Here is a 20,047-nt window from a genome sequence, read left to right as displayed (position 1 = left end):
TCCAGTAAGTTTTCTAGGTATATTCCTATACTCAAAAGCAAAGGTCAGTGTGTTAGAATAATTTTGAGTATTTTATACCTATAAATCAGGTTTTTTCCTTAATTATTCCCAATAGTCCTGGCTGCACTCAGCAATAGGAAACTTTCCAATAACTCCTTAACATTTTATGACTTCACACATTTCATGCAGTAGTCTCTCATCGTACCCTCTACTTCTTTTGAAGCACTTCTTACCATTGTAATTAATTCACTGACAATTTGTCTGATGCCTGCCTTGTTCACTGGATGTTCCAGCACCCAGCTTAGGACCTTGTGAGTGGAGAATGGCCTGGTAAGATGTTTACCAGATATTGTTAGGTGAGAAGAACAAGAGTTATGCGGTATCATTCCTTTCTGGTTTTAAAAATTATCTATACATGCGTGAAGGACTGGAAGGTTAAACACTAAAGGATTTTTTTATGTTTTTGTATTTTCTAGTATTCTAAATTATTTTGTAATAAATGAAAATAAAAATGTACATGTAACCTGTCTCTTTAAAAACTTTAAACTACTTGCAACTACAAAAGGAAAAATAGCAATATAGTGGAGAAACCAGACAATACTGCAAACAAATGATCAAAATTAACATCAATAATGTACAGACGACATGTGCCTTCAGCTGTGATGCTCTGAGAACACAATGCCCCTATGTATGCTCCATTGGTAATACAGAACCTACATCTACCATGACAAAACATCAACTACAAGTCCAGGAACAAACTGTTCAGTAAAATAATTGGTCTATACTCTTCAAAAATGTCAGGGTCAAGAAAGATTGAGAAACTGTTTCAAGTTAAGAGGCTAAAGAGACATGGTGACTAAATGAAATGTGTGATCCTAGACTGGATCCTGTAATGGGGAAAATTATCATATAGGACGTTATTGTGACAATACACGAAATTCACTGGATGATAGATTAGAATACTGTGTCAGTATTAAATTTCCTGAATTTAGTCATATAATAACCTTATTTGTAACAAATATACACCCAAGTATTAAGGGGGGGAGGGGACATTATGTATATAATCTATTCTCAAACCACTCAAAAAAAAACTGTGTGTGTGTATGTGTGTATGTACAAGGGGTGGGGAAGACAGAGAAAGCAAATGTGGCAAAATGTTAAAAATCAGTGAATCTGGGTTTGAGCACATAAAAATTCTTTGTACTATTTTTGCAACTTTTCTGTAAGTATGAAATTATTTCAGGGTTTAATAAAAAAGCAATCACCCAAAACCAACCACCCCTTACAACAAAAATCAACACACACATACTTTCTTCCTAAATTACAGTATTTTATTTAATATGCCTTTTAAAAATAAATGAGCCTTAGCTTATCAGGCACAAGGTTTTGCGTTTTTTGTTTTTTTGTTTTTATTTATTTACTTACAGGAAACACAAACACAAATTCTAAAAGTGTGAAGTTGCAAACGACAGGCAAGTTCACATTTCAATTAACATGAACAACTGAACAAGGGCGTAAGGTGATTTTTAAATACCTTCCAAGTTAGAAAATCCTCCTTTCTTAAATAAGTTTTCATATAAAGCCAAGTCCTTGCGACTTAACGATGGTTTTACAGTCTTAAGTGATTTTAGAAAGTGCTCTTGTTTCACTGTAGTTGTGTCTAGTCCATTTTCTTGCAGAGCCAGCAAAGCAGCCTATTAAGAGACAAGCAATAGAAAACAATTTCTTTTTGCTTTTTTTTGAGACAGAGTTTCGCTCTTGTTGCCCAGGCTGGAGTGCAGAGGCGCGATCTCGACTCACTGCAACCTCCACCTTCCGGTTTCAACCCATTCTCCTGCCTCAGCCTCCCGAATAGCTGGGATTACAGTTGTCTGCCACCACACCTGACTAATTTTTGTATTTTTAGTAGAGATGGGGTTTCACCATGTTGGCCAGGTTGGTCTTGAACTCCTGACCTCGTGATCCACCTGCTTCAGCCTCCCAAAGTGTTGGGATTACAGGCGTCAGCCACAGCGCCTGGCCTCTTTTCTTTTTTTTAACAATATATGGTAATACTTTAAACTCTGAATGGAAAATCTCAGCCTCACTTCATAGGATTCTAATTTTCATGTCACTAAAAATATTATGCTAAAAAGTTAAATAAGGTGATTAAAAATCCACTTTGTATACCATAACCTCTTTTACATTAATGGGAAAAAAGAAAGCCTTACATGGGAAGAAAGAAAAAGCAAGTTGTAGATTAATATATATTTTATGAACCCACATGTACTTTTAAAGATGAGAGAATATCCTTCTTAATGGTGAAGTAGGGAAGAGTCTTCAGCCAGCACTTATTAGAAAGGAATAGATGAAACACATACCCTATGACCCAGCAATTCTCCTTGTAGCTAAGTATGTTTACAAATAGACATAAGTAGACATGGGAACTAAGAGGCATGTACAAGGCTGTTCACAGCAGCATAACTCATAATAGCAAAAAAGTAGAAACCCAGATACTCCAAAATAAAAGAATGGATAAACAAATGTAGAATATTCATGTACTAGAATATTATAAACTATGTTACACACAAAACCATGGATGAATTTCTTTTTGGGTTAAAGAACCAGACAGAAAATAACATATGCCACATGCTTCCATTCATATAAAGTTCAAAAGCAGACAAAACTAATCCTCACTGTGGGAAATGAGGACAGTGGTTGCCTTGTGTGTGTGTGTGTGTGTTTTTTTTTTTTGGCGGGGGGGGGGGGGGGGGGGGGGGGGGACAGAGTCTTGCTCTATCACCCAGGCAGAAGTACAGTGACATAATCATGGCTCACTACAGCCTTGACCTCCAGGCTCAAGTGATCCTCCCACCTCAGCTTCCTGAGTAGCCGGGACAATTTAAAAAAAATTTTTATAGAGACAGGGGCTCCCCATGTTGCCCAGGCTGGTCTCAACTCCTGGGCTCAGATGATCCTCCTGCCTTGGCCCCAACAAAGTGCTGGGATTACAGGCATGAGTCACTAAGCCCAGCCAATAGTTCTCTTTCAGAAGAAGGTAGGTGACAGAGGTTGGGAAAGGACCCAAAGGAAGATTCTGGGGTGTTGATAATGTTCTATTCCCTGACATAAGTAGTGATTATAAAAATGTGATCATTTAATTCAATGAACTGTACCCTTATGATCCGTGCATTTTTCTGAATGTTATATTTAGTAAAAGTTTACGAAAAACTTTTTTTCGTAAGCCTGTACCACACAGGCTTTTAGTAAATACTGCTGAGTGAATGAAGATTTGAAAAGATGAAGAAATGTTTTGAACCACAAATTTCTTCACTAATTAACTTACTTCTGTGCAGAGGTTTCTAAGATCAGCTCCAGAAAAAAAACAGGTTTCTGCTGCTAGGTTTTCTAAGGAGACATCAGGACCTATTGGCATGTTTTTTGTACAGACTTCTAAAATAGAAAGCCTGCCCTGGAACAAAATAAAAAACAGTATTTTAAATCTTATAACATTTATGTTTGACACAATGATTTATTAAAATATTTTTAGCTTGAGTTTTCTTTCACATTACCGAGAAAGTATATACAGAGGTTAGAAGGACTAAGTCATCAATGGCCCATATGACAATGGTAAAAATCATGACATCATAAAAAACTTATGAATCTCTCTCTTTTTCAAATACATGAATTATCAGATATAACTTAAAGGTATAACAGATAATAAATTTTATTTTTCTATCCCTTCAAAACTTGATAAAAGCTCAAGGAACAAAAAAATTCACTCTGTGCCTTTCACCTTGCCTGTCAGTGGCTCTGGATGTTAACGACAAAAAATGTACTGGTTGACCATGATACACTGCATAATCTCTGATATCTCAGGTTTCTGCACTGTACTTTAAGGACAACAAATTTACTGGTTGACCACGATACACATCATAATCTCTGTGATTTCCGACTTCTGCACTGTACTATAAGGATGCTGACTCAATCTTCAAAGCTCTTTTAACACTTTACGATTCCTCTACTCTAGCTGCAAAATAATGCTGAGTTGACTCCGTATTTAGAGTCTGCCACAACACATACAATAACCACCTTATATTTAGGCTTATGTTTCTCTGTGAACAGGATCAGAGTATCCAACAAAGGCAGATCAAAATTATAATGCAATGAAAGGAAGGAAGGAAGGCAAGGAAGAAGGTGGAACCCAGAGTGAGTAGAACACCATGGACACCTATATCCAGACTGGAATTCCATTCTGCTGAGCTCACACACAGTAAATGTTTACAATGATTACCTTGTGATCTGGAGGTGGGATATAGATGATCTTATCTAATCTTCCAGGTCGTAACAAAGCAGTATCTAACACATCAGGTCTATTTGTTGCTGCAACAATCATGACACTTCGGTTAAAAACTTCCTGAAACTCTGAGGGCAAACACAACAAAAAGTAATTTCAATCAGTTGTTAGTAAGTTTTTAAAAAATTATAAATCAGAAGGTCTATTTAAATTGAAATAGGGATATCCTTTTCTTGGGACCAGAATGCTTATATCCCCTTTCCAGACCAGCTTCTTGATATCAAGATATCCCAGAAACGAATCATTAATCGAAGAAGTACTTTGTGTGCATGGCTAAGGGAGTACCTAAGAGATATTCTCCGTATGAAAACTTATGAAAAGCCTTATCCCAAAGAGGAGAACACTCATCTGGTGACTTGAGTGCACCTGAGCCTCCAATGAAGGCTTACACCTTAAACGGGCTATTTGAAAAGACAGATATGTATGACCAACAGGTGGAGATACATGGTTACAGAAAAGTCTTGACTCTCATATCCCTAAAGAGTCGAAGATTTACTGGACTTTTTATTTGTCTGTGAAATGACAATCTAAGTTGCAGGTATGCAAATCCTGGATAAAGAAATGTCTAAAAGCAGACAGAGAAAGGCTTTGCATATACTAAGCATTCAAAATCATTTGTTGAATAATCAGGCAACTCTCCAGTGACGTAATCCCTCAAAGTACTAAGTTCCCTATGTTTGCAAGTATTTTAGCAGATGCTGGGTGAACACCTGTCAGATGTTACAGAAGGAATTCCTGTATTATGGAATGATTTGATTAGATAACCTCGTGGGTACCTCCTAATTCTAGTATGACATGTTCCTAAGGAGTATATGCAACAATCCCATGCAACAATTTTAAAAATAGGAAATGAGTGACAACAAGAGAGGAATAAAAGAAAAGTATCAGGGATAATTTAAGGATACCAAACTCTGGAGAAGAGACTCAGAAAGAGAGGGAGGGGACTTCCAAAGGCCATTTTAATTCATTAAAACCAAAGAAACCCATTTCTCAAGAAAACTGGAAATTTTCCATACTAAGACTATTGGAAATATTATCCTCATTCATTCATTCATTCATTCATTCATTCATAGATGGGGCCTTGCAATGTTGGCCAGGCTAGTCTCAAACTCCTGGCCTCAAGCAATCCTTCTGTCTTGGCCTTCCAAAGTGCTGGGATAACAGAGGTGTGCCACTGTGCCCAGCCTACATAAACATTTTTAGAAATAAATGAATACTGGTTTCTTAGGACACGGAAACAAGAATAAACTGCCTTCTCTATTAGCAATAAGAAAATTGTATTTCTCATTCTTAGGAAAAATAAAATTTACATTCTTATATTTAAGATAACTTATTATAAGATGTACCTCACCTTTTATAGCCAAATCACAATTTTTATTAGCTCTAAAAGCCCTAACAAAGTCAAACTGAAATTATAATAAATCCTTCTACGATATGAATTCAGCGTAAGTAAAGCTATAGCATATATGCATTCTATTTAATGTTGGCCTGGATTTTAGGTGCATTCTGGCTAATAAATACCTCTTCATTTTTCAGCTCCTTGTATTTACCCTGTTGACTTGATTTACTTCCTCTTCTCTCTATTGTCTTAAGTCCAACACCATCTAATTCATTCAGGAGAACAGAAAGAACTCGTTCTTGAACATCACATCCTGTCTTGCTGGCTGAGCGAGCTCCCAAGATTGAATCAATTTCATCCAAAAACACAATTGCTGGAGTACTTGCTCTTGCTTGTCGAAATATCTTTTGTTAGGAAAAAAATATTAAAAAGCTATATGTTATACATTAGTCATGTGAATGTATGCTTTCCACATTACTATTTATAATTCTGTTTTTGAGACAGTCTTGCTCTGTTGCTCAGTTTGGAGTATAGTGGTGCAATTTCAGCTCACCGCAACCTCTGCCTCCTAGGCGCAAGCAATTCTTGTGCCTCAGTCTCCCGAGTAGATGAGATTATAGGTGTGTGCCACCACACCCACCTAATATTTTTGTACTTTTAGTAGAGATGGGATTTCGCCATGTTGGCCAGGCTGGTCTTGAACTCCTGGCCTAAAGTGATTCACCTGCTTTGGCCTCCCAAAGTGCTGGGATTACAAGCATGAGTCACCACGCCTGGCCACTATTTATAATTTTTAAAATATATAAAAAAAGATTCTGAATGTCTAGGAATTGGGGAACGAGTAAATAAAACAAGAAACAATGGAGTATTATGTAAGAGTTAAAAACCGTATTTTCAAAGAATTGATACTATGGAATTTCAAAAGTGGTAATATTAAGTTTTAAAAAGCAGGATAAAGCTATAGATATAACCTACTCTTGATTTTATTTAAAACAGAAAAAAAAGACAAAGGAAATTCACCAAAATGTTAATAGTAGGTAGGAGGATTACAAAAGATTTCATATTTACACTTTCCTATATTTTCTAAATTTTCAATAAACATGTATAAGTTTTTTAACTGGAAAAAACACTAGTAATATTTTTTAAAATGTTTGTCCATAAGAAATGAAATAAAAATTCAACAGTAAATTTAAACATATGGGGAAATAAACAAACCTGAGACAAGACTTTTTCTGAATCTCCAACAAATGGTGAAAACAGATCAGCTCCACTCACTGAAACAAAAGAGCAGTGACAGCTTGTGGCCAGGGCCCTCACCAGAGTGGTTTTAGCACATCCAGGGGGCCCATAGAGGAGAACTCCCTTCGGTTGTATCAGGCCCATCCTGACAAATTCCCGAGGGAATTTCAGAGGCCACTCAATGCTCTGAAAGTACACAAAAAGAGAAGAGTTGTTTTAGTGTAATAATAAAATGTCAAATCATCCAGTAAATTCATTTGTTCATTTAACAATTCTCAGGCTCCTGTCATGAGCTGGAAACAGTCCATTCTCCACACTGCAGAGAGCTTATAATTTGAGTCAGGTGACATCACTTCCTGTTTAAAATCCTTCAATGATTTACTATTAGAACGAGAATAAAATCCAAATCAAAACTCCTTACTCACCACAGCTGACAAGGCCTTATATAATCTGACTATCTCCTAAACACTTAGTTTGTTCCCATCTCAGAGCCTTTCCTTGCTTTCCTCGCTTTCCTCTCTGCCTAAACATTCCCCTGAGATCTTCATGTGGCTATCCCTCATCACTCAGGTCTCAGCACAGGTGTCAATTCCTTGGAGAGGTCTTTCCTAACCAGCTGGTTAAAGCGTAAGCCCCCCTCCTCCTACTCATTCTCTATGCTACTGCCCATCCTTTACTTTTAAAGCACTTATTCACTATTATTATTTTTCCACGTTGGGTTTGTCATTCTACTCTGCTAGAACATAAGCAAAGCTCACCTTAAAAACACCAGCACCTAGAATGACACCTACCCAAAAGAGGCACTCAGTAGTAGTAAACTCAATAGTGAATGAGTCCTCATTACCTTTAAGGTAAATGGTTTTTAGCCATTTTAATCATTATTTTACAGATGCAAAAACTCAGGCTTAAACAAAGTTAAGTAATGGCGTTGAAGTGGAGATAGGAGCCAGATCACAACAGGCCTTGAAAGCTTTAGTCTGCACTGAGGAAGCAGTATGAAGAATGGACTGGAAGGAAATGAAACTAGAGGCAGGGAGACCAGTTAGAAGTTTCTTGCAATGATTCAGTCTACAAAAATAATAAGGCTGGAGTGTCACAAGCAGTGAAGATGGTGTGGAAGGGATGGATATTTGTAACATAAAACAGAATTGTACTTTACATAAGGGCAAAGTTCTAATGCTATGCCTTTAGAAGACAGATTTCTGACTTAGAGGATGGGGTGGCTAGCTGTATTAACTGAGGTAGGGGATCCAAGTGTGGCAGCAGAGCTGACTAGCTGAACTTTGGACATGCTGAGTTTGACATCTCTGGGGTTATCCAGTAGGCAGGCAGTGAAGTAGTTCTGATGATTAGAAGAAACGTCTACTCTAGATATACAGATTTCTGAGTCAACAGTTTTCAGGGGTCAGTTGATGCTACGGACATCAAGATCATCATAAAACCACCCACAGCTCCAACAAGAGGACTCCGGGAGCCTCTTGAGCACTAACATTTAAGGCAGGGGAGAGGGGTGCCCAGAAAGGCAGAAAAGCTTAATGTCTCAAAGCAAAGGAAACAGAGTGCTTCCAAGAGGAAGGTGTGGCTAATTTCTCTCATGCATCTTGTAAAGATTAAATAAGACAATGCATAAAAAATATTGGCACCTATTATAAATGCTCTTATCCATGGACTCAAAAATTCTAGGGTTCACTGGAGATAGAGCTCCTGGCTAAGATGAAAAAATTATAATTATTACTTATATATCAGTCTGTTATGTGTGTGGTTAGAGAAACCTAGTTCATTAGGGCAGGATCACATGTAGGCGAATTGGCAAAATCAATTTCTGAAACTGTAATGCAGGTGAGAGGATCTGAAGAGTTGCGATCTGAAGAGTTGTGAAATCCACTATCAGGTAACCATCTTGTTCATTTCAATTTTGTGCTTTTACCAGTCCCTGTACTACGTCCATTTAATGTCTTTTAGATCAGATATCCAGGCAAACTAAGGCCTTCCACCTATATTTGGTACAGCCAAACTAAGAAGAATTTTTACATTTTTAAATGCTTGAAGAAAAATCAAAAGAATATTTTCTGACATGTGAGAATTATATAATTTCAGTGTCCATAATTTTATCAGAATACAGTTACTCATTTACATATGGTCTACAGCTGCTTTGGTGCTACAATGGCAGAGATGAGTGGTTGTGAAGTTTAAAACATTTACTGTGTGGCTCTCTCTACAGAAAATTTGCTGACCCGTTTTAGATTATAAATTGATTTTTCTTTTTTTTTTTTTTTGAGATGGAGTCTTACTCTGTCCTAGGCTGGAGTGCAGTGGTGCGATCTCAGCTCACTGCAACCTCTGCCTCTTGGGTTCAAGCGATTCTCCTGCCTCAGCCTCCCGAGTAGCTGGGATTACAGGATTGCGTCACCACACCAGGCTGATTTTTGTATTTTTAGTAGAGACAGGGTTTCATCATGTTAGCCACGCTGGTCTTGAACTCCTGACTTCGTGATCCTCCCGCCTCAGCCTCCCAAAGTGCTGGGATTATAGGTGTGAGCCACTGCGCCCGGCCTATACATTGTTTTTGTTTTTTTGAGATGGAGTTTCACTTTTGTTGCCCAAGTTGGAGTGCAGTGGCGCAATCTTGGCTCACTGCAACCTACACCTCCCGGGTTCAAGCAATTCTCCTGCCTCAGCCTCCCGAGTAGCTGGGATTAGAGACACGCGCCACCATGCCTGGCTAATTTTTTGCATTTTTAGTAGAAACGGGGTTTCTCCACGTTAGCCAGGCTGGTTTCTAACTCCTGACCTCAGGTGATCTGCCTGCCTCAGCCTCCCAAAGTGCTGGGATTACAGGCATGAGCCACCGTGCCCAGCCAAAATTTTTTTTTATATTTTTTTAAAGACACAGGATCTCACTCTGTTGCCCAAGCTGCAGTGCAGTGGTGCAATCATAGCTCACTGCAGCCTCCATCTCCTGGGGTCAAGGCTCAAGTGATCCTCCTGAGTAGCTAGGAACACAAGCAGTGCCACCACACCTGGCTAATTTAAAAAATTTTTTTGTAGGCCAGGCATGGTGGCTCATGCCTATAATCCCAGCACTTTAGAAGGCTGAGTTGGAGGACTGTTTAAGCCCAGGAGCTCAAGGCCAGCTTGAGTAGCACAGTGGGACCCTATCTCTACAAAAAATTAAAAAATTAGCCAGGCGTGGTGGTATGCACCTGCAGCCCCAGCTACTTGGGGGGCTGAGGCAGAAGGACTGCTTGAGCCCAGGAATTCAAGGGTACAGTGAGCTGTGTTTGTGACACCATACTCTAGCATGGGTGACAGAGCAACCATGTCTCAAAAAAAATTTTTTTTGTAGAGACAGGGAGTCTTACTATGTTGCCCAGTCTGGTCTTGAATTCTTGGCCTCAAGAGATCCTCCTGTCTCGACCTTCTGAAGTGCTAAGACTACAGGTTACACACTTTGTTTTTTTTCTCCCCAGACAGGGTCTTTCTCTGTCACCCAGGCTGAAGTACAGTGGTGGGATCTCGGCTCACTGCAACCTCCGCCTCCCAGGTTCAAGTGATTCTCCTGCTTCAGCCTCCCAAGTAGCTGGCATTATGGGCACCTGCCAGCATGCCCAGCTAATTTTTGTATTTTTAGTAGAGACGAGGTTTCACCATGTTGGCCAGGCTGGTCTTGAACTCCTGACCTCAGGTGATCCACCCGCCTCAGCCTCCCAAAATGCTGGGATTACAGGTATGAGTCACCATGCCCAGCCTTAGGTTATGAACTTCTTTCTTTTTAAATAGAGACAAAGGCTTGCTATGTTGCCCAGGCTGGTTTTGAACTCCTGAACTCAAGCAATCCTCCTCCCTTGGCTTCCCAAAGTGTTGGGATTATAGACATGAGCCACCACACCCAGCCTTAGGTTATAAACTCTTTAAAGCAAAAACAAAAAAAGAGAGGGTCGAGGTGGGAAATTATAAAAACCAATTTAGACACCCATAGAAGTCCAATTAAATAAGGACTGAAAAGCAATCATTGGATTTAGATGTTAGGATCACATTAGTGATAGCAGAAAGAGTAGTTTCAGTGCAGTATGTTGTCATCATAAATGCACAGAATGTTAATCTGTAATATCCTACTGGATTAAGTAGATTATCTGTCTTACCTGTTTTAACTTCAGTTTTACATCTTCAAGGCCACCAATCTGCTCCCAGTCAACAGGCTTGATATCCATCAATCCAATGACGCTTCGAAACGATGAGGGTTGAATATTTTTAAAAGCTTCAAGGAAGTCTGTTTCATCAATCACAGGATCGTCCTGGTTCTGAAGAAATACACCCAAAACATCAAAATTAAACCAAAAATTAGGTTGGTCTTTTTTTATAGCACAATTCGTTTTTTAAATCTTCTTTTGGATTTGTAATTTTGTTATTATTATAAAAACAATTTATATAAATAGTACAAAGAATAAATGTCTCCCTGCCAATTCCCGCCAGTTAATTCTTCCCTGAAAGATGTCAACAGTTTCTTGTGATTCTTCCAGTATGTTATGATAATAAGCATACAAATATCCTTTTAAACAGATACACAAATAGAACCATACTATATCAACCTGTACTTTTCTTCTTTCACCTTTTCATGTCAACTAATATAGTTCTTTTCATGTCAACTAATATATATCTTTTCATGTCAACTAATATAGTTCTACGTCATTCTTTTTGACAATTCCATAATACACTACTGAATTTACCCCAACTACACCTTTCTGACAAACATTAGGTCATCCCCAGTCTTTTGATATTAAAAACAAAGCTGCAACTGAAAAAGTCTCTGTGCTCATGTTCAAGTATTTGTTTGAGACAGGGTCTCACTCTGTTGCCCAGGCTGGAATGCAGTGACATTATCATAGCTCACTGCAGTCTCCCAGGCTCAAGTAATCCTTGCAACTCACCCTCTGGAGGAGCTAGAACTACAGGTGTGTGCCACCAAGCCTGGCTAATTAATTAATTTTTTTTTTTTTGAGACGGAGTCTCGCTCTGTTGCCCAGGCTGGAGTGCAGTGGCGCAATCTCGGCTCACTGCAAGCTCTGCCTCCTGGGTTCACGCCATTCTCCTGCCTCAGCCTCCTGGGTAGCTGGGACTACAGGCACCCACCACCACGCCTGGCTAATTTTTTGTATTTTTAGTAGAGATAAGGTTTTACCGTGTTAGCCAGAATGGTCTCGATCTCCTGACCTTGTGATCCGCCCGCCTTAGCCTCCCAAAGTGCTGTATTACAGGCGTGAACCACCACGCCTGGCCAAAAAATAAAAATTTTTTTTTTTTTGGGTACAGACGGGGTCTCCCTATGTTGCCCAGGCTGGTCTGGAACTCGTGGGCTCGGGCAATCCTCCCATCTCAGCCTCCCAAAGTCCTGGGATTACAGGCATGAGCCACTATGTTCAAACTCATGTTCAAGTATTTTATGTAATAATTTCCTCAAAGTAGAATTACTGGGTTTATAAGTACACACATATACATTGACAGCTATTACCAAATTGTTCTCTAAGGAAGCTGTATCAATTTACTCTCCTTCAATAAAATGAAGCTGTGTTCTCTCCACACCTCTCCAATACTGGACATTAACAAACTCTCTCTCTCTCTTTTTTTTTTTTTTTTTTGCAGAGTCTCGTTCTGTCACTCAGGCTGGAGTGCAGTGCTGTGATCTTGGCTCCCTGCAGCCTCCACCTCCTGGGTTCAAGTGATTCTCATGCCTCAGCCTCCCAAGTAGCTGGGATTACAGGCACGCGCCACCACACCTGGCTAATTTTTGTATTTTTAGTAGAGATGGGGTTTTCCCATGTTGGCCAGGCTGGTCTTGAACTCCTGACCTCAAGTGACCCACCTATCTCAGCCTCCCAAAGTGCTGGGATTATAGACACGAGCTACTGTGCCTGGCCCATTACCAAACTCTTAAGTGTCTGCCAATATGACAGAAGAACCAGTACTCATTCATTAGTGTGTTAACTAAATTTCTTCAATTCAGAATGAGGTAGAGGGAATACTGGAATTAGAAAAATTGCCTTTTTTGCAATCATGATATTAAAGGCTGTTATGAGCAAGAATTGGATGCTACATTGAGGGGAGTTTATTCTTTTATGAGACAGGGTCTTGCTCTGCTGCCCAGGCTGGAGTGCAGTGGCATTGAGGCAACAGCTCACTGAGCCTCGAACACCTGGGTTCAAGTGATCCTCCTGTCTCAGCCTCCCGAGCAGCTGGGACTACAGGCATAAGCCACTGCGCCCAGCCTGAAAGTTTGATGAGGAGCAGGATATCTCCAAGTGTCTCCCCATAGATTTCTCATTAGTGGCAAAGGGAAAAAACAGCAGTTACACAGTGGAGAAACTGCACACCACCTGAACTAGCTGACAAAAATTAGCATCACCAATGAGGAACCAATGAACACCTTGTGCCTCCACATGTGAGGCTCTAAGGACACAATACTATACATGACCATACTGTGGTGACATACAGGAACATTGCTGTCCTTAGGAAATAGACATTAAAATGTTAAGGGATAAAATGTTATGATATATGCAACCCATTCTCTCAAATGGTCCAAAATAAATAAATACTATGTGCATATAAATATATATATACAGAGATGAGAGAGAGAAAGAGAAGAGGACGAGAGGGAGCAAGAAAGACAGCAAAAGAGAATGATAAAGCTTATTTGGCAAAATGTTAAAAATTGGTGAATTTGGATAAAAGGTTTAGTGGAAGTTCTTTGTAACTATCTTGCAACTTTACTATATGTTTTAAATTATTTCAAAATAAAGACAATAATTTTAAAAGAAATCAAGGTTGAAGATTTTTCGTGTTTACTGACATTCCTTTTATTGTCAACTACCTGTTCATATCCTATTACCCATTTTCTCTTGGACTGTTGGTCTGTTCTCACTGATTTGTAAAAGTTCTTTCCAAATCACAGAAATTGGACTAAAAGTATTTTTCCTAGTCTGACTTTATAGTATTGTTTGCCACCCCCAAATGGTCAAATCAGCAAATAATTTCCCTTAGGGTTTATGTTATGCCTAGAAAAGTCATCTTCACTCTCAGCTTATATTTTGGAGACTTTTTACACTCTCCTTGATCATTCTAGTGAAACACATTTTTGTTAGTTAAAAAGTCCTCAAAATTTTATTAAAAATGTCTGTACTGTATTTATTAAAGTATTTGCCCTCTTATATCTAATTCTAAACATCTAGTTGTCCACAGATTCCCATTTTCATAAACAAACTGTCTTGTCTTATTTGTGAACTGATGTGAAGTGAATCTGTATGTATAGAGCTATTCTGTATTCTCCCAAAAGTGTTAACAATTGTCATCTCTGGAAAGTGACATTTCAGGTAGGCAGTTCTTTATAATTTTCTATCTTCATTTCTCATGAATAACACTATCACATACTTAAAAAAATAGCCTTTTTAACTGGCTGACAGTATCAGATGTTAGGTGTCTGATGTCCAAATACTAACTAATCTTTAGGTAACACCAACTAGTATTTGAAAATCTCATTTATAGTTCCAGATCATGTGTGTACACATTATTTTACTTGATTCTTTGGGCATATACATTCTTTCCCCTCTGTGTATGTGTGAGTGTTAAACTACATTTCTAATCCTTTAATAGGAATAGTTCACAAAAAGTTTAACAAACTGTAAGGTATCCCTTATCTGCCCTGGCATAGGTAGAGGTAGGGGAAGCCCCTCAGCTGGTCGGGGAAAGAATAAAAGACGGAGCCAGTACCTTCCCAGTTGTCTCTGTCCCTTCATCCTTTTTGCCTTTCTTCCTTCCACTTCCCCTTGGTTGTTTCTGAACTCAGCCATCAACTGTGGTAACTACACCTGAGCAGGCCCCTCCTGAAGTAGCAGTGGGCTCCACCCTGGGACAACAGCAGCTGACTGGGCCACCTAAGTCAGAGGTGCTTACGGTCAAACCTGGAACTTCAAAGCAGAGGAAATCCTAAATGAAAATCTCCCTTCCCATCTCCTGCTTACTCTTATTGTCTCCCTCAAAAGACATGTATTCTCACACCTTTACACACAGAACTTTAAAACTTCAAGCAGTTTTGGCCTAAACCTACAAGATGAAGACTTAAAAGATCACTAGAAGATCACATAACTCCTCCCCACCTTCGCTGTAACCGTAGAAATAAAGGAAAGGAAATGAGGCAAGGTATAAATTATTTAGGTAAAAAGGCTTTTCAAAATTTAGGATAACAAATCATCCTTTCGCATTTTAAGATGAAAAGACAATTTTGATGTCACAAATGAGATTGAAAACTCTGTTTCAGAATCCTTAGCCTGCTGAAATCAGTTTTTTCCTGAACGGGTTTAAGGATTCAGGACTATTTATTATATACAAAATACTGGATTTTCCAACCAACAATGTTAAAAAGTATTATATTTAATCTAATATCTTAAATATTGTTAGGAAAGGTAGTCATGAATTACAGACCTGCAGGTCAAGGACAAATTTAAATACAATTCCAAGTGCCCAATCTTCTCCTAGGTTAGAAAAGTTTATGTCTCCCACTAGATAACTTATTAACACCACAGGGAAAAACGGTATCTCGACAATGGAGAAATCTCACAGACACCACCTTATCCAAGAAATCAAAGTTAACTTCACCAGTGATAGAAGAGAAACATATCATGTGCTGCCTAATAGATGCAATGAGAAAGACACAGGATCATTTCTATTATATTCCTGCCCAAAATGCAAAAACTGAATTGAATCATGAAGAAACATTAGTCAAACCCAAACAACTGACTCTTAAAAAGTTATGGTCATAGAAGAAAGCCTGAAGTATGATTCTAGATTAAGGCCTATTTAAGTACAAGTATTGTGTCTGTGTTAATTTTCTCAGCTTGATCATTTGTTTGACTTTGTATAAAGTCTTTGTTTTTCAGAAAGATACACTTATGTTTTCAAGGGTAAAGGGGCATCATGGATGTAGCATATTCTCAAGTATTTCATTATATATATGTATATATAAAAGAAAATACACATGAAGAGAAAAGAAAATACACAAGAGAGAATGATAAAGCAAATGTGGCAAATGTTACATTTGGAGAATCTGGGAGAAGGGTATATGGAAATTATTTGCACTGTTTTTGTAACTTCTAAGTCTGAATTTGCCTCAAAATAAAAAAAATTCAAATAAAAAAACTCTTTGATTCTTCTGGAGATGCGTTATTTCTTGGCTGCTCTGGGCTTCAGCACGAGGGAGTTACTATAAGAGTAGAGAACACATTTACTCCGTAGACCCAGAGGACTCAGTCCTTTATCCCCACCCTCAATCATATACTATTTATATAGTGTTGAGATGTAAAATGTATAAGCAACAGCTGAGGAAGCTATCAAATGTTCTAAGGAAATGTACTCACCATTTTTTTTTTTTTTTTTTGAGACGGAGTCTCGCTGTGTCTCCCAGGCTGGAGTGCAGTGGTGTGATCTCGGCTCACTGCAAGCTCCGCCTCCCGGGTTCACGCCATTCTCCTGCCTCAGCCTCCCAAGTAGCTGAGACTACAGGCGCCCGCCACCACGCCCGGCTAGTTTTTTGTATTTTTAGTAGAGACGGGGTTTCACCATGTTAGCCAGGATAGTCTCGATCTCCTGACCTCGTGATCCACCCGCCTCGGCCTCCCAAAGTGCTGGGATTACAGGCTTGAGCCACCGCGCCCGGCCTGTACTCACCATTTTTTTTAACCCCCAAATTAATCTGTTACCATAACAGATTAACACAGAGTTCATAAATTAACGCTTCTTACCTTCTCACTATGAAGGAGAGCATGCATGGCAGCTTCCCTACAGAGTGCTGTCATGTCGGCACCAACATAGCCAACTGTCATTTCTGCAAGAAGGCCCAAATCAACATGACTGGAGATGGGCATCTTTGAGGTAATCGCTTGCAGAATTTCCTTTCTTTGTTTAAGTGTGGGAGTCCCAATGACCACCTATATGCAAAGCAAAACAACAAAAAAAGAAGTTTATAGTTTAAAATATATTCTTTTTAAAGTTGATCTCATGGATGGAGGTAGACAGCAGAATGAATAGCAACCAGAGACTGGGAAGGGTTGGGGGGTGAGGGGATGAAGAGAGGTTGGCTCATGGGTAGAAACATACAGTTAAATAGAAGGACTAAGTGTAATGTTTGATAGCATAGTAGGTTGAACACAGTTAACAATAATTTCTTGTATATTTCAAAATTGCTACTGGAGAGAATTTGAAATATTCCCAACACCCAGGTAAGAAATGATAAATGTTTGAGGTGATGGATATCCTAAACACCCTGATTTGATAATTACAAATTGTTTGCAGGTACCAAAATATCACATGTACCCCAAAACATGCACGATTATGTATCAATAAAAATAGATCAATTAAAAAAGTTACTTCCAAAAAAAATTATATATGTGTATGTGTGTATATATATATTATGTATTCATTTTTGAAACACAGTTTCACTCTGTTGCCCAGGCTGGAGGGCAATGGGCACCATCGGCTCACTGAAACCTCCACCTCTTGGTTCAAGTGATTCTGGCGCCTCAGCCTCCCAAGTAGCTGGAACTACAGGCACGCGCCACCACGCCCAGCTTATTTTTGTATTTTTAGTAGAGACGGGGTTTCACCATCTTGGCCAGGCTGGTCTCGACCTCCTGACCTCAGGTGATCCACCCACCTCAGCCTCCCAAAGTGCTGAGATTGCAGGCGCGAGCCACCAAGCCCTGCCAAAATAATAATACATGTTTTTTATGCTGATAAACATGTATGACAATTTAGTGACCCATTTTGGAACTAGTACTGTGCACTTTACGTATAGCTTAGATTCTGAATATATGAAAATCCTAATACTCCAGGAGTAACACTGGCTAGAAAGTTGCACAGTGAAAATTCTATGTCATTTAACAAGTTTTTGTTATTTTTACAACACACAAAGTTCTAGAAGCCAGGTATAGATAGCTAGGTCCCTGGCTCTTAAGGACACAAAGGTACTAGATAGTGCAAGGAAGAAATCCACTCAAGTCCTGAACTAACTAAAAGAGTGTAATTATCATTTCTCTTTTGAATCCTATCACAAAATAGAAATATCAGTCACTAAATTTCAAGCTATTCTTTAGCATTCAAGTCAATTTAGGACCAAAGCTTATAAAATAGAACAGCTCTGAATATTCAACCTCCCTGACAACTGAGGGAGCAGTTGTGGGTACTTTCTCAATTGTGGGATAGGGTGCTGGTGTTATGACAAGGAATGAATAAATCCAGAAGAGTTAATGCCTGCTTCCATTTAGTTCTTCCCCGCCTTCTCCCTTTTTATTTCAACACACTTACTTCTTGAGGTTATCCTTCTTTAAATTCTCATTCCAAAACATGAGTTTAACATGCTTGTAGGTGACCAAAATTCTCTTAAGAATTAACATTACTGATTATAGGACCTGCACAAAATTAATCCGTAATGGCCACCCCGCTTCCCAAAACAATTAAGACTCTGGGGAAATACAGGTCCTGACAATCTGACTCTGGGGAAACACGGGTCCTGACTCACAGATCATAGATGGGCAGAGAACGTGTTCTTTGCATTGCAAAGCGCCCCACTCCATCCTCACCGATGCTCAAACCTAAGAGACAAACGCCTCCGGGGCAGCCAACTAGTGCCAGAAAAGGCCGAGGTTCCACCGACAGTGGGCGAACCCGCCAAGCCCATTCACCTCTCGGTCAAATCTCCCGGGTCTACGCAGCGCTGGATCTAGAGCGTCCGGCCGGTTGGTGGCTCCCACAACCACGACCTCGCGGTCCCCACTTGCGCCGTCCAGCAGCGTCAACACCTGGGCCACTACGCGGCTCTCGGGTGCTCGACCGCCCCGCCGGGGACACAAAGCGTCCACCTCGTCCAGGAAGAGGAGGCTGGGCCCGCGGCTGGCCAGCTCCCGGGCGCGCTGGAAGACCCGCCGCACGTTCTCCTCGGTCTCCCCAGGCCGGGAACCCTGCAGCGCGGGGGCGCTGACTGCCAGCAGCTCCGCGCCCGCCTCGCGCGCCACGGCCCGCACCAGCTGGGTCTTGCCCACTCCGGGGGGCCCCGCCAGGAGCACCCCGCGGGGCACCGCTAAGCCCAGCGAGGCCAGGGCGCGCGGGTAGCGGAGCGGGAAGTGGAGGAGCTCCCGCAGCGAGTCGGCCGCCTCCGAAAGACCTCCCAGGGGCACCTCGGGCTGCGGCTGGGCTTCGGACGGAGGTTCCCCGCCAAGGCCGACGCGAGTGTGAGGGGTGACCAGCCCAGCGGGATCGGGACTGGGCGTTCCGCCGACGATGTGCAAGGCAGCCACCGGGCCAGGAGCGCCCGGCGGAGCGACCACCACGTGGCCCAGGGAGACCGGTCGGTTTCTCAGCAGCTCCTGCGCCGCCTCCAGCACCGCGGCTGTATTCGGGGCACCAGGCGCGCCCGCCAGCTCTCGCAACACCGGCCACACGGAGACGCGCCGCAGGGGCGGACAGGGCACTAGGAGGAGGTGGCTCAGGCTGAGACTCCTCCGGGATCTCGGCGCCCCGACCGCCGCCCCGGGGCTGGCGCACAGCGGGTCCAGCTGCACAAAGCCGTTCGCTCCGTCCCGCCGAGGCCAGACAGTGCAGAGGCAGGAGCCGCCGTCGGGTAGCGAGATCTTCACTGCTGAGCCCAAGCGCGCGCCCAGGGCGTGGAGGGCGGCCGGGCCCAGGCGGCAGCGCTGGGTGCCCCGGTCTCTAGCGTCTAAGGGTAGCAGCTTTAAGAGAGGCCCTTCCGGGAAGGGATCCGAGTCCGGAGCCATTGCACACAGATCAACCAGGCATAAGAAAAGCAGAGCAGGAAATCCACCCGGCGCACAAAGAGTGGAACACCGAGCTCGCAGGCCGGAAGCAGATGGCGCGCATGCGCTAGGGAAGACTGCGTTGCCAGCCGCTGAGTGAAGGCCGAAAGGGCCAATGGGAACATTAGACGACGCATTTATCCCTGGGTAGAGCGTTGGTGTCCGCTTTCGTGAAATCGAGTTGCCCACCCCAGAGCTTTGCTGAGATGGTCTTCATTACAGGTGTCTAGGAGGCGGCGTAAGCTAACTTCACTAGGTCATTAAGCATGTACTTTGGTG

General features: G+C 41.2%; 1 protein-coding gene across 2 annotated transcripts; it reads right to left on the bottom strand.

The window, feature by feature from the left end:
• Positions 1-1,313: 1,313 nt before the first annotated feature.
• SPATA5L1 (spermatogenesis associated 5 like 1) lies at positions 1,314-19,833 on the bottom strand. 2 transcript variants are annotated; one of them, XM_050797859.1, is made up of 8 exons: positions 18,641-19,833; positions 16,703-16,888; positions 11,057-11,215; positions 6,891-7,100; positions 5,887-6,079; positions 4,274-4,404; positions 3,326-3,451; positions 1,314-1,694 (listed from the first exon to the last, which is right to left on the bottom strand). In XM_050797859.1, the coding sequence occupies exons 1-8, from the start codon at positions 19,727-19,729 to the stop codon at positions 1,527-1,529; spliced, it is 2,262 nt and encodes a 753-aa protein (XP_050653816.1). In that variant the 5' UTR covers positions 19,730-19,833; the 3' UTR covers positions 1,314-1,526. The 2 variants fall into 2 exon arrangements, with proteins under 2 accessions (XP_050653816.1, XP_050653817.1); XM_050797860.1 differs by lacking the exons at positions 1,314-1,694; positions 3,326-3,451 and having other exon boundaries at positions 4,273-4,404; positions 5,858-6,079.
• Positions 19,834-20,047: the final 214 nt, after the last annotated feature.

This window comes from Macaca thibetana, chromosome 7, assembly GCF_024542745.1.
Source record: "Macaca thibetana thibetana isolate TM-01 chromosome 7, ASM2454274v1, whole genome shotgun sequence".
In the NCBI taxonomy this organism is placed as follows: domain Eukaryota; kingdom Metazoa; phylum Chordata; class Mammalia; order Primates; family Cercopithecidae; genus Macaca; species Macaca thibetana.
This window is presented reverse-complemented; position numbering and strand designations above follow the sequence as displayed.